The 13353-nt window shown below is 43.1% G+C and overlaps 1 protein-coding gene across 1 annotated transcript; it reads left to right on the forward strand.

The window, feature by feature from the left end:
* The first annotated feature begins 1875 nt into the window (after positions 1-1875).
* Positions 1876-12607, forward strand: LOC117665109 (uncharacterized). The gene is made up of 6 exons (XM_087877464.1): positions 1876-2105; positions 3658-3837; positions 7029-7217; positions 8188-8364; positions 8768-8909; positions 10029-12607. Exons 1-6 carry the CDS (start codon positions 2010-2012, stop codon positions 11483-11485), a joined length of 2241 nt encoding a protein of 746 aa, XP_087733590.1. The 5' UTR covers positions 1876-2009; the 3' UTR covers positions 11486-12607.
* Positions 12608-13353: the final 746 nt, after the last annotated feature.

Raw genomic sequence — 13353 nt, forward strand, 5'->3', positions numbered from 1 at the left:
ATCTGATGCTATTTAAGTATATTGCATATAATGGCCCAACCACCTAGCAATCATTCTCACAACAGCTCCAATTTCAAAAAAGTGACACTCACAAAAATTTACCTTAGCAACTTGAAGCTGTATAGACTTCCGCTTCCGGAATTTCCCCAGCCAAGCGTGCCTTAGAAAAGATCTTTTCCCAGATGTCTGGGGAAAAAAACAAGGTATTTTTTATTCCTCGAGAATTCTGTTTGTGATAAACTAGAGTCCTTGTGTGATAACACAATCACAACCAATCTCTCGAAAAGGATTTGATCACATGGGAATTAGAATGTACAAAGTTTAGGCTTAAACAGAGATGCAAAGTATGGAATAATAAGAATAAGAAAATGGTCCAAAAGTACAATGAAAGAGGAGGAAGAATTAGGATTAGGATTAGTTTGTCTATGATGCTCCATCATAGGGAGGAAATTTTTTGCCCTGCCTAATACAAATGTATGGAGCAACATACATATAGTTCTCTACTTACAACAGTTCATTTAGGGATCAAAGTTACAACGACAGTGAAAATAGGGACTTATGCCCATTTTTCAACTTTTGCAGCATCTCCATGATCATGTGATCAAAATTCAGATACTTGGCAGCTGACTCAGACTTAAGTTAGCAATCACGTTGCTAATTTAAGAATTGCAGTAATCCACTTAACACTTGTGGCCAGAAAAGTTGTAAAATTGGGCAAAACTCAACAAATGTCTCAAATTAGCAACATAACTTTTGGCCTCAATTGTGGCCATAAATCGAGGATTACCCGTATAGTTATGTAAGCTTTGCATGGAGCCTAGAGTGACACATTCCAGATCTGAGTTTCTCCCTCAAAACATATTTATTTAGAGGGCTTAACATGGCCTCCAACCTCATACAGTGATACCAGGTGGTTAAGAACAATCCATAAAACATGGAAACGAAGGTACAGCAGTGGCCAAAATTGTGGAAACCTTTTGGGAAAAGTGTATTTTTGAGGTTTGATGGCTAACAACACTTTTTTTTTTTTTTTTTTTTGGAGTTTCAAGATAATCCTATTCCACTGCTGGAATAGCCTGGGAATAGCCCCGATCTTAACCTAATTAAAAATCGATGGAGCCGACTAAAGAAACTTGTTAGTCAAAAGCGACCAAGCAATAAAACCCAGTTAACAGAAGCCATCATGCAATCTTGGTTTCACATTATAACAGCTGCAGAACTAAAAGACTTGGTTCACTCCATGGGAAGACTTAAGGTCATAATTCATGCTAAAGGTCACCCAACTAAGTATTAACTGACATAATTTTTGTATATCTCGTTTTGTCTACGTGTTTCACTTTTCTTCTTTTTACTCTAACTGCTATTCTAATAGCAAATCCATCATCAAAGTTATTGCATTACATTCTTGATTCAATTATCTTTCCATTGATATATAATTTTTATGGTACTACTCCCCCAAAAAGTGGGGTTATTAACTAGTTTTAGAAAATACACTTTTCCCAAAAGGTTTCCACAATTCTGGCCACTACTGTACTTTTCCCCCCAGGCACCAGATGAGACATCCTTACAGTTCAACTTCCCCATCCTATCCCAATGCTTAAGGGAAGAGCCAGATTTTCCTAGATCTGCACTCTTTGTAGGAATGTTCTAGTATCATCTGGAAAGTTATTGGTGGCACCCTTTGTTTAGCTTGATCTAATTTTAAATTCCTAAGACGGCAAATCCTTCATTAACCTGGCTGAAAAAAGATTAGTGAACGTTAAAACTTCTGCTGAGCCCTTGAAGAGATGTTCTCGGCCTCTGAAAAGAGTCCTTCGTGCTGTAAGGAGCTCTACCGATAGTTGTCTAGAATCGGTTGCAACTGTTTGGATATCTGTTGCGGCACGCAAGTACAGTATAAATAATTGGAAATTAGGTAGGTTGAAGTGTCCTGTGTGCATGTAAAGAGAAGAATTGTCTTTTCCCAATTTTGAAGGAAAGGGGAACATAACAATCACCACATCGTAACTATGGAAGAAACCTACCTCCTTAGCATGGAAGGAGTCAAGAAGAAGATTTTGCATGGAGGTTACGGGAAACTGCCTCATTTTCAAGATGGGAGCAAGGTAAATGTCTACATGCACTAAGTAGCAATGTTGAGTTTAAGATGGGAACTGTAAGTAGTCATAATAGCCACAGGGCTGGGTTTTTTTTGGGGGGGGGGAGCAGATCCCATTCGTTGGGAATGCCCAGTTTGCAGTGGAGTTTCTGTCTGGAAATATTCTTTATTTTTTTCTCTCAGTTTATATTGGGTTTTTTTTTAACCTTTAATCTTTCTATCCTATTTTTTCTTCTATATCTTTTCCCCCATTTCTTACATTTCTTTGTGTTTAGCTTCTAAGTTTATAAAAATTATTTTAAGGAAAACAATGTTTGCATAGACTAGAGACAGCAATAGCACTTAGATTTATATACCACTTCACAGTGCTTTACAGCCCTCTCTAAGCGGTTTACAGAGTCAGCCTATTGTCCCCAACAATCTGGACCCTCATTTTACCCACCTCGGAAGGACGGAAGGCTGAGTCAACCTTGAGCCAGTCAAGATCGAACTGCTGGCAATGGGCAGAATTAGCCTGCAACACTGCATTCTAACCACTGGGAAGGAAGGAAGGAAGGAAGGGACGGAAGGAAGGAAGGAAGGAAGGAAGGAAAATAGCTATAGCACTTAAATTTATATACCGCTTCACAGTGCTTTACAGCCCTCTCTAAGCGGTTTGCAGAGTCAGCATATTGTCCCCAACATCTGCGTCCTCATTTTACCCACCTCGGAAGGACGGAAGGCTGAGTCAACCTTGAGCCAGTCAAGATCGAACTGCTAGCAATGGGCAGAATTAGCCTGCAATGCTGCATTCTAATGACAGGGAGGGAGGGAGGGAGGGAGGGAGGGAGGGAGGGAGGGAGGGAAGGAAGGAAGGAAGGAAGGAAGGAAGGAAGGAAGGAAGGAAGGAAGGAAGGAAGGAAGGAAGGAAAATAGCTACTTAGACATACATATCGCTTCACAGTGCTTTACAGCCCTCTCTAAGCGGTTTACAGAGTCAGTATATGCCCCTCCCCCAACAATCTGGGTCCTCAGATAGCTGGGTAGACGATAGATAGACCAACAGACAGATAGACAGACATCAATTCCAGGTTCTCTTGTCTCATCCGTAGCCCCAGCGGTCATAGGAGAACTCAATGCTGTGACTCCTAAACTGGGAAAGTGACTCCAACTTAGTGGCTAAGTCGCTGAACTTGTTAATCAGAAAGGTCGGCAGTTTGGCGGTTCGAATCCCTAGTATAGGTCTCCTGCATGAACAGGGGGTTGGACTAGTTGACCTCGAAGGTCCCTTCCAACTCTGTTACTGTTACTGAAAGCAGACAAGTCAGAACCCTAAAACTAAAAAAATCACACACACACAGGTTTTCTCAAGATGGATTAAGACTGTTGCGTCTCTCAACTTGTGTTTACGGGCCGATGCCATCCACTCATTGCTGGAGAGAGGAGAATCAGTTACGATCGAGATTCCACCTAGCAAGAAAAAGCTGCTAAACAACGAGAACAAAGATCTATATTTAAAGCCAGGCAGGTCCCGCCCCGCACCACTAACCAGGATTCACTGTAATCTTCCTTCGATGCAGATCACGTTCCACTTCCAGACTCTGAAAGATGATTTTGAGCGGACAGTGATTGATGACAGCCGGAATAGTGGGGTCCCCATGGAGATCATTGTGGGGAAGATGTTCAAAATCGAAGTGTGGGAGACATTGCTGACCTCCATGAGGATCAACGAGGTGGCGGAGTTCTGGTGCGACGCTGTAGTGAGTGTAACTAAGACGATGTTTATGTTAAGCTTAGGTTTGAATGGACATTGCCGCCTCTCCGTTAGGAGATACGGTGATCAATAATATCTTCAGGTAAAAAGGGGGGCATAATGGCTCAGTGGTTAAAGACACTGAGCTTGTCAGCTGGCTGCCATCCCAGGACCATACACCTGTGATGGCAAACCTATGGCACGCGTGCCACAGGTGGCATGTAGAGCCATATTGGTGGGCACACGAGCGTTGCCCTAGCTCAGCTCCAGCATGCATGCGTGTGCGGGCCAGCTGATTTTTGGGCCTTCTGGGCCCACCGGAAGTTGGCAAATGGGCTGTTTCCGGCCTCCGGAGGGCCTCTGGGGAAGGCTGTTTCCGCCCTCTCCAGGCTCCTAGAAAACCTCTGGAGCCTGGGGAGGGCAAAAAAAACGGGCCTACTGGGCCCACCGTGCCATCACATGCCAAAAGCAGGGGGAGCATGTGAGGGGGTCACGCGTGCATGTGGGGGGGCAGGGCGCATAGAATTATGGGTGTGGGCATGTGCACGCGCAACCACCCCTCACTCCCTCAGCTTTTGGCACGCGATAGCAAAAAGATTAGCCATCACTGCCTTATACCTTTAGTATCTTCAGATAGCTTGTAACAGAAAACAGTCGTAGTCACAATTGGTTTCATGTCCTACTGAAGGGTCCCTTGCAGTGGTGAAATCTGAACCAGTTTGCCACTGGTTCATTGGCCACGCATGCACGTTGTGCGCCAAATGCACCCTTTGCGTGGAAAAATAAGACTTCCCTAGTTAAGTAGAACACCGGGGGGGGGGGGGGGAACAGCTGTGCTGTGCAATTTAGTTTTGCTAAGAAAGCAGGATTTCCTGCTTTCTAGCAAATATAATCCGCGCGACACAGCTGATCATCAGAAATACCGGTTCAGCTTTTTTAAACTACCAGTTCAATTGAACCGGTAGCTTTTTTAAAATCATTACCGATTTGCCTGAACTGGGGCGAACCGGTAGCATTTCATCCCTGGTCTCTTGGAGGCATCTGACCCTGGTGAGAATCTTTGGTCTAATCTAGCACAAATTTATTTTAGAATAACAGAGTTGGAAGGGACCTTGGAGGTCTCCTAATCCAACCCCCTGCTTAGGCAGGAAACCCTACACCACTTCAGACAAATGGTTGTCCAATCTCTTCTTAAAAACTTCCAGTGTTGGAGCATTCACAACTTCTGGAGGCCAGTTGTTCCCCGGATTAATTGTTCTCACTGTCAGGAAATTTCTCCTTAGTTCTAGGTTGCTTCTCTCCTTGATGAGTTTCCACCCATTGCTTCTTGTCCTGCCCTCAGGTGCTTTGGAGAATAGCTTGACTCTCTCTTCTTAGTGGCAGCCCCTGAGATATTGGAAGACTGCTATCATGTCTCTTCTAGTCTTCCTTTTCCTTAAACTAGACATACCCAGTTCTAGCAACCGTTCTTTATATGCTTTAGCCTCCAGTCCCCTAATTTTATCTGGGGATAAAGCAGGGGTTAAATCCAGCAGGTTCTAACAGGTTCTGGAGAACTGGTAGCGGAAATTCTGAGTAGTTCAGAGAACCAGCAAATACTACCTCTGACTGGCCCCAGAGGGGGGTGGGAATGGAGATTTTGCAATATCCTTCTGCCACGCCCACAGAACCGGTAGGGAAAAAAAATTAGATTTCACCCCTGGGATAAAGCCCTGGAGCTGGCATACATATGCAACCCAATTTCTATGTTCTGCACAACCCTTTCTTGTCTGCAATAAACATCTTCTGTAGCCCTGTCATATCTATAAAAGCTGCTGTGACCAGCACGTTTCTGAAAATGAATTGAAACGTCTACAGAGTCCAGATTTATTATAGTGCCCCATGAATTGTCCATCTTTGACCGTTGGTTCTTACATGTTTCATTTTAATTGTTATTGCTTTTTTATGCTGTGACCCACCAAAGGCCTGAATGTAATTGCTGTGGGATGTAATACATATATAATATAAATAATAACTAACATCTGACACTTGAGAGATTAGGTGGTGATCTTCAGAATAAGAATGAATATAGGCAAGAGTTTCCTTGTTATCTAAGCATTGTTGGTGGTGGTAAGGTTGAAGGACAGGGTTGGTGAACCCATGGTCCTCCAGAAGTTGCACCTGCTTTCTTTCAAGCTCCCCACGAATTTCTCTTTTTCTGCAAAAATCTCCTTTTTTACTTATGACTATAACCTTGTGGCTTGTATTTTACGATTTATATTGTTTTATTTAGTTTCCTAGTATGATTTATGTTGAATTGCTTATTTAGTATCCCACGATTGTCACTAAGTGTTGTATCTGATGATTCATGATGAAGGTATTTATGATGACTATGACCATGATTCATCACTTATGTCTTTTATGTACACTGAGAGCTTATGCACCGGAGACGAATTCCTTGTGTGTCCAATCACACTTGGCCAATAAAGAATTCTATTCTATTCTATTCTATTCTATTCTATTCTATTCTATTCTATTCTATTCTATTCTATTCTATTCTATTCTATTCTATTCTATTCTATTCTATTCTACTCTACTCTACTCTACTCTACTCTACTCTTGTTCTATTCTATTCTACTCTACTCTACTCTTGTTCTATTCTGTTCTGTTCTAGTCTATTCTATTCTATTCTGTTCTGTTCTATTCTACTCTACTCTACTCTACTCTACTCTACTCTACTCTACTCTACTCTTGTTCTATTCTATTCTACTCTACTCTTGTTCTATTCTGTTCTATTCTATTCTATTCTATTCTATTCTATTCTATTCTATTCTATTCTATTATTCTATTCTATTCTATTATTCTACTCTACTCTACTCTACTCTACTCTTGTTCTATTCTATTCTATTCTATTCTATTCTATTCTATTCTATTCTATTCTATTCTATCCCATCCCATCCCATCCCATCCCATCCCATCCCATCCCATCCCATCCCATCCTCTATTTTCTCTGTTTTGTTCTTTATTCTACTCTACTCTCTATTCTCTCTTCCTCTTCCTCTTCTCTTCTCTCGTCTTGTCTCTTCTCTTCTCTTCTCTTCTTTAGAAGAGAGCTTCCCTTTTCTGCTGTTGTCTGATGTTCTTCCTTTATTGTATCTTCTGCTGCTCCACTATCTGTGAGCAATTTGATCTAATTTGTCACTCGTCTTGTGTTTCCAGCATACAGGAATGTATGCTTTGGTCTCCAAGGGCTTGAGGCAAATTGCCGAAGGCAAAGATCCTCTCCACAGACAGAATCACCATTGTGGAATGGGCAACATGTTTGACTATCACAGCACAGGCTATGAAGATCTGGATGAACTACAGAGGACTCCTCAGCCCCTCATCTTCATCATGGAGCTATTCAAAGTGAGTTCACTTCATAAAGGTATTTTGAGGTCTTCTGAGTTAGTGTTTCTCAACTTTGACAACCTTAAAATGTGTGGACCATCTTACATAATAATCTCTGGAACTGGGCATGGCTAATCTAGTGAAGAGAAGGACCAGGGGAGACATGATAGCAGTCTTCCAATATTTGACGGGCTGCCACAGAGAAGAGGGGGTCAAGATATTGTCCAAAGAATTTGAAGGCTATGCAAGGAATAATGGATGGAATCTGAACAAGGAGAGATTCAACCTGGAAATAAGGAGAATGTCAGATCCCAAATAATGCATCCATCACAAATTGAACTCTGAGGCATTCCTTTCTCTCAAAGAACATATTTATTTAGATACACCATCTTGGCACTAACTGGTGAAAAGCCAGTACTGAAGTTCCTGGGCTTTTCACCCCAATGTAAGTTTCAGTTTCTCCAGTTCCCAAAACAAACGGTCACATTGTTCAACCAAGATGGGAGCTGGTTGCTTGGCAACTTCTCTCCTCCTCCTCCGGTCAACCAGCCGTTGAAATGTGGTTGACACATCGGCTAGGAATGATGTTTTGACTAAAGGCTCTATTCTCCTTCAGCTTCAAACTGTGTCAAACTGAATTCATGTCAGAATACCCAGTGATACAAACAATCCCACACCCCAATCAAATTCAGGCTTGACAGAGAAATTTTCAGACAGTGGGAACAATCAACCCATGGAACAGGAGTTGCCTTCAGAAGTTGTGGGAGCTTCATCACTGGAAGCTTTCAAGAAGAGACTGGACCGCCATCTGTCAGAAATGGTGTAGGGTCTTCTGCTCGGGCGGGGGGTTGGACGAGATGACCCACAAGGTCCCTTCCAACTCTGTTATTGTTATTAAACTTTCTCTGACAGGGAGTGAAGGACACGATGGGTTGTAAATTGGATAAGCAGAATTTGTATCCACCCATTGTTTTCCTGGTTTCTCAAGGTGGAGGACCCTTCTTCCTACAGAAGAGACACCTGGGCTATGAGCAATGATGAGAAGTTGGCTGCTGTGCCAAAATTACACACGGAGGGTAACCGACTGGTCTTGTCCAGGAAATTCAAGGAAGCAGCAGAGAAATATCAGGAAGCCGTCATCTGTTTGCGCAATCTCCAGGTTAAGGTGAGAGATGGATGGAATAAGATGTACCAGGTTTCTGTTATGGTCCGCCGGTGGCCTGCGGAGCTGGCAGCAGAGTCGGACAATAAGGAGGTTGGGGAGGAACATGGGCCAGTCCTGGAGTCTGGGGAAGGCTCGGACGAGAGCTCTGTGTCAGAGGCAGAGATGAGGCCAGGGCCATCTATCTCTAATAAAAACAGTTCAGGTTTAAAATGTACGTTGTTTCCCTATTCTCTTTTCTAGCCAAATGTGTATCTTTGCCCAACATTTTTTTGTTTTAGCACAAGTCCACCACATATGATGAAATGTGCCCGTCTTTTGATGGGCCTACGGTCTGATCGGGGCTCTCCTCATGCCCTTACAGTTGGGTAGTGACTATTTTCTTCTTTTCTGGAACTCTTAACAGGAGAAGCCATGGGAGGAAGAATGGCTGACGCTAGAGAACCTCGTCACACCACTTGTGTTGAATTACTGCCAGTGCCTGCTAGAGTTAGGGGAATACTACGAAGTGTTGGAACACACCACAGAACTTCTACAGAAGCATAAGGGTATGGCAATCACTTTGATCTGCTTTCCTTGGTTTTAGCTTAATGAACTTAACCATTGTTGGGTGTAAACTATGGTTTTTGAGGGTCCTACCTGAGATGTTTTGGACATCCTATTTCCTACCTTAGACTCCTATTTCTTTTATTGGACTGTTGTCTTGGTTATGGCTCTTCCTCCTGTTCCTCAAGTTACTCCTTCTGCACATTATAGTTTGTGGTAGAGGCCATATTTCTGTAAGATTATGTTGTTTGTGTGACAGAATAATTTCTTTACGATTTGGCCTTCTCATCTCAATAACAATGGTCCTTGAACATAAAGGGTGTCATGCTCCCATCAGAGCCTGAATCTGTGGGGGAAGACAAGTTGGAACCTGAGCCGACAGAGATTGAGGGGGTGGCTTTGTTGGCTTCGGAAGAAAATGGGGAAGGGCAGGGCCAATTAGGCCAGGGCCTTTGAGGATTAGAACAATTTGTAGACAGAGAGAAACAGGGGCAGGATGAACCTGAGAGTTAGAGCTCAGGTGAGGAGCAAGGACCACCCCCTCCTGATCCGAGAGCATGGAGAGTGGAGAGAAGGTGAGAACAGCGCAGACTGTGCAGGCTACTCGGGAGAAGAGTGCCCCGCCTATCTTTACAAGGCATACCTGGGGAATGAGACTTAAGGAGACGCTGTGGGGAGGGGCATTTGTCAGGAACAAACACTGAGTTCCTGAAGTGTTAAGTGTTTGAACTTCCCAAGAGTCCTTGCATTCTTTCTGGCTTTCTGGACTAATTACCTGGATCCTTTACTTCCTGAACTCCTTGATTTGCCCTGCTGGATGTATTGCTGTGCAGCCTTGGTGTACATAGAGCTGGGCTGGACTATTTGCAGCCAGAGGCTGCTTGAGGTGTTTGTGAGGGTTTGACATCACTTTACTCTGGAACTGGCCAGAAACGTGGGAACGTTTGGGGAAATTTGGAGCAATAAAGGGACAGTTTGAACTGCCAGCTGGTTGTGTTATCTCTGTGCCGTGTCCCGGGTCATCACAAAGGACTACATTTGAGAAGTGGTTGTGAATGATCACATTTTACAAGATTTGTTTAGGAAAATGTAAAATGTAAACCATCTTTGTTCTTTCCTAGAAAATGTCAAGGCATACTTCAAGCGGGCAAAAGCTCATGCTGCTGTTTGGAATGAGAAGGAAGCCCGAGCAGATTTCTTGAAGGCAGCCCAACTGGATCCTTCGCTGGCGGCCGCAGTGAGAAAAGAGTTAAGGATCCTGGGAGAGAGGATGAGATCGAAACATGTGGAGGATCGCAAGAGATACCGAGATCTGTTCCAGCAGCCCCTCTCAAAAGAGAGGAGTGAAGTATCTGAAGAAACTTCTGTGGAACAAAAAGAGCAGGCTGGCAATGGCCTCGCAGCAGAAAAGAAGCAAAACAACCCAGAAGCTATGAAGCAAGAGAGAGAATTTGAGGCAATAAAGAATGAAACAAATGAAGGAGAAGTAGCTGAACAAGAGGAAGGGCTATTGGTAAAGGTTGAGGAAAAAGAGAGAGAAGATTTTGTCTCTCAGAAGAAAACGGAAGAAATGGTGGTTGCAAAACAAAGAGGAACACAAGACGACCAGAAGGAAAGACAATTATTTCCCGATTCTGAAAACTGTACAGTAGAACATTCTGAGAATCAACAACAGTTAGGACCAGGACTACAGGAAGCGAAAGGAGAGGTTGAAGCTGCAGAGATGAATTCTAAGGCCTGGGATGAAAATGGAGAGATTGATTTTATAACACTGACAGAAAAGCAAGACCTCAGAACAACCCATAGTAACTCTGATGGGATGGCAGTAACGCCGATGAATGTCACGGAAGAAGAATCCACAGAAGGACACTACGAGACTGAAGAAGAATCCAGAGAAGGACACTATGAGGCTGAAGTGAGGTTTCGGCTGGATATTTTCACTGGAAAGGGAGAATATGAAGGAAGCTGTGAGAACAGAGAAACCGAAGCTCATAATCTTGATTGGAAAATGGCCGATGTGGGTCTTGAATCAGAACATGTCAAGGAAGATATGAGAATCAAGTGTCTTGAAGAAGAGGATTCTTCTCAAATCCAACAAGAAAAATCCCAAAGAGGAATGGAGGCATCAAATGATTTGGATTGGGTGGAGGAAGTAGCTTTGAGGAAGGAAAAAGGGGACATTGGTGACAATTCCAAGCCAGAAAAATTATTTGGACACGAAGCAAGTCCAAGTTGTTATGAGGCAAGCCCTGAAGTCAGAGCCACTGAAGAAAATGGGGAAGAAGTAATGGCCTATAGTGCAAATGCAGAGATGAGCATTAGAGAAGCGAGAGATAACCACGAAGAAAAAGTTGGACATGATAAGGAAGGAATCGACATTCTGGGCAGCTCTATAACACAGGAAAAGGTTGAATGGGATGAGTCAGGGCTGAAATATTTTGAGGCAGAGTTAATTCCCAGCATTGAAGCTAAAAATTCGAAGATAGGACCGCAGGGAAGAACTTCTGACGTGGAGCAGGTGGATTCGCAAGTCACGTGGGAAGAGCCTGAAAAAAGAGGAGGAACTGAGCAAATCTGAGGGGGAAGGACCTCATCGGGGATGATTTCAGATGTCAGGAATGGAAGACGGCGGTTAGGATGATGCATCATTTACCATGCATTGCGCAGAAGACACAAAGACAAGCGTTTACTCAGGAGAGATGGCTGGGTTGGAAACAGCAGAGCCAGTGGCATGTTTCTATCCCAGGTCAGACTGCCTTGATGCAAGAAAAAACTGGTTTCCAAGAAGGAAAATAATCTGAACATGACAGTATGAGAGCGCCTGTTGACTAGCTTACCTTTAGGGACAGGGCCAACGTGACGATTCCCATCCCCTTTGCTGAAGGAGCCACCTCCCCGTCTTGAGCAATGACATCCCAATGCTAAGATCTCCTGATCCCCATAAGTCACTTAGCAGTTAATCAGCCAATCAGAATAGAGCTGGAAGGGACCTTGGAGGTCTTCTAGTCCAACCCCCTGTTCAAGCAGGAGATCCTATACCATTTCAGACAGGTGGCTGTCCAGTTTTTTCTTAAAAACTTCCAGTGATGGAGCACCCACAACTCCTGAAGGCAACTTCTGTTCCATTGGTTAATTGTCTTCACTGTTAGGAAGTTTCTCCTTAATCCCAAGTTACTTCTCTCCTTGATCAGTTTCCATTCATTGTTTCTTGTCTTGCCTTCTGATGCTTTGGAAAATAAGTTGACCTCAACTTCGGTGTGGCAACCCCTCAAATACTGGAATACTGCTATCATGTCACCCCCGGTTCTTCTTTTTCTAGACTGGCCGTACCCAATTCCTGCAACCGTTCTTCGTATGATTTGTCTCCAGGCCTTTAATCCTATTAGTTGCTCTTCTGTGCACTTTTTCCAAAGTCTCAACATCTTTTTTTTGCAATGTGGTGACCAAAACTGGATGCAGGATTCCAGGGGTGGCCTTACAAAGGATTTACAAAGCGGAACTCTTAGTTCTTTCTTCTCGGTTTCATTACATCTAAACCCAAGAGAACGTATCCTGACTCCTTGCTGGCCTTTCCTGATCCGGCAGTGTTTTTGCGAAATTAAATATTGAGTGACCTTTTAACGTCGTAAATCTGCTGGTGTTTTCCATTAGTAAAGATGAAATAGTGATCGCTAACACTCAATAAACTTTAAAATAAAAAGTGAGCAATGTATGTTGGATTCAGTTGGGCTACTCTTGACCTTTGAGCAATATAACTGCCCAAAATACTAAGTGCAAGCTAGGGTGGAAAAAAAAAAAAGCAGATTGGTTTAATCACATTTTCGTCAGATTAAATGAATTATTTGGACAGGTTTCAATTTATTTCGTGTTCTGCCCCAGCAAAATAACTTGTGGAGGTCTCTTGGGTTGACATCTAAAACCTTTCAGAGCCTTTGCTTTAAAATGCAATAATATCTGGATGTTTGAATTCCACCCCCGGCCTGAGAACAAAATAAATTAAAGTGTTTCAGGCAACAGTTAGTAAGGGAATAATTCACTGACTCTTACCCTCCAAGCTTCTTATGAAGTTCTATAAGCGTAAAGTGGAAGAAACTTCTTTTCTGATGTTACGGGAAGAGAAGGATGGAGATTTGATATTCCCAGATCCATTTAATGTTAAGTACAGGTAGTCCTCGATTTACGACCATTTTATTTTTTGGCTAAGTAAGACCTTTGTTAAGTGAATTTTAAGCCTCATTTTATGACCTTTCTTGTCAGAGTCGTTAAATGAACCACTGCCCTTGTTAAATTAGTAACACAGTTGTTAAATGAATCCGGCTTCCCCGTTGACTTTGTTTGTCAGAAGGCTGTAAAAGGGGATTGTACGACCCCGGGACATGGCATAATTGTGAGTCCGTTGACAAGAGTCTGAATTCTGATCACGTGACCATGGGGATGCTGCAGTGG

This window comes from Pantherophis guttatus, chromosome 12, assembly GCF_059756535.1.
Source record: "Pantherophis guttatus breed Tessera chromosome 12, ASM5975653v1, whole genome shotgun sequence".
Taxonomy (NCBI): Eukaryota; Metazoa; Chordata; class Lepidosauria; order Squamata; family Colubridae; genus Pantherophis; species Pantherophis guttatus.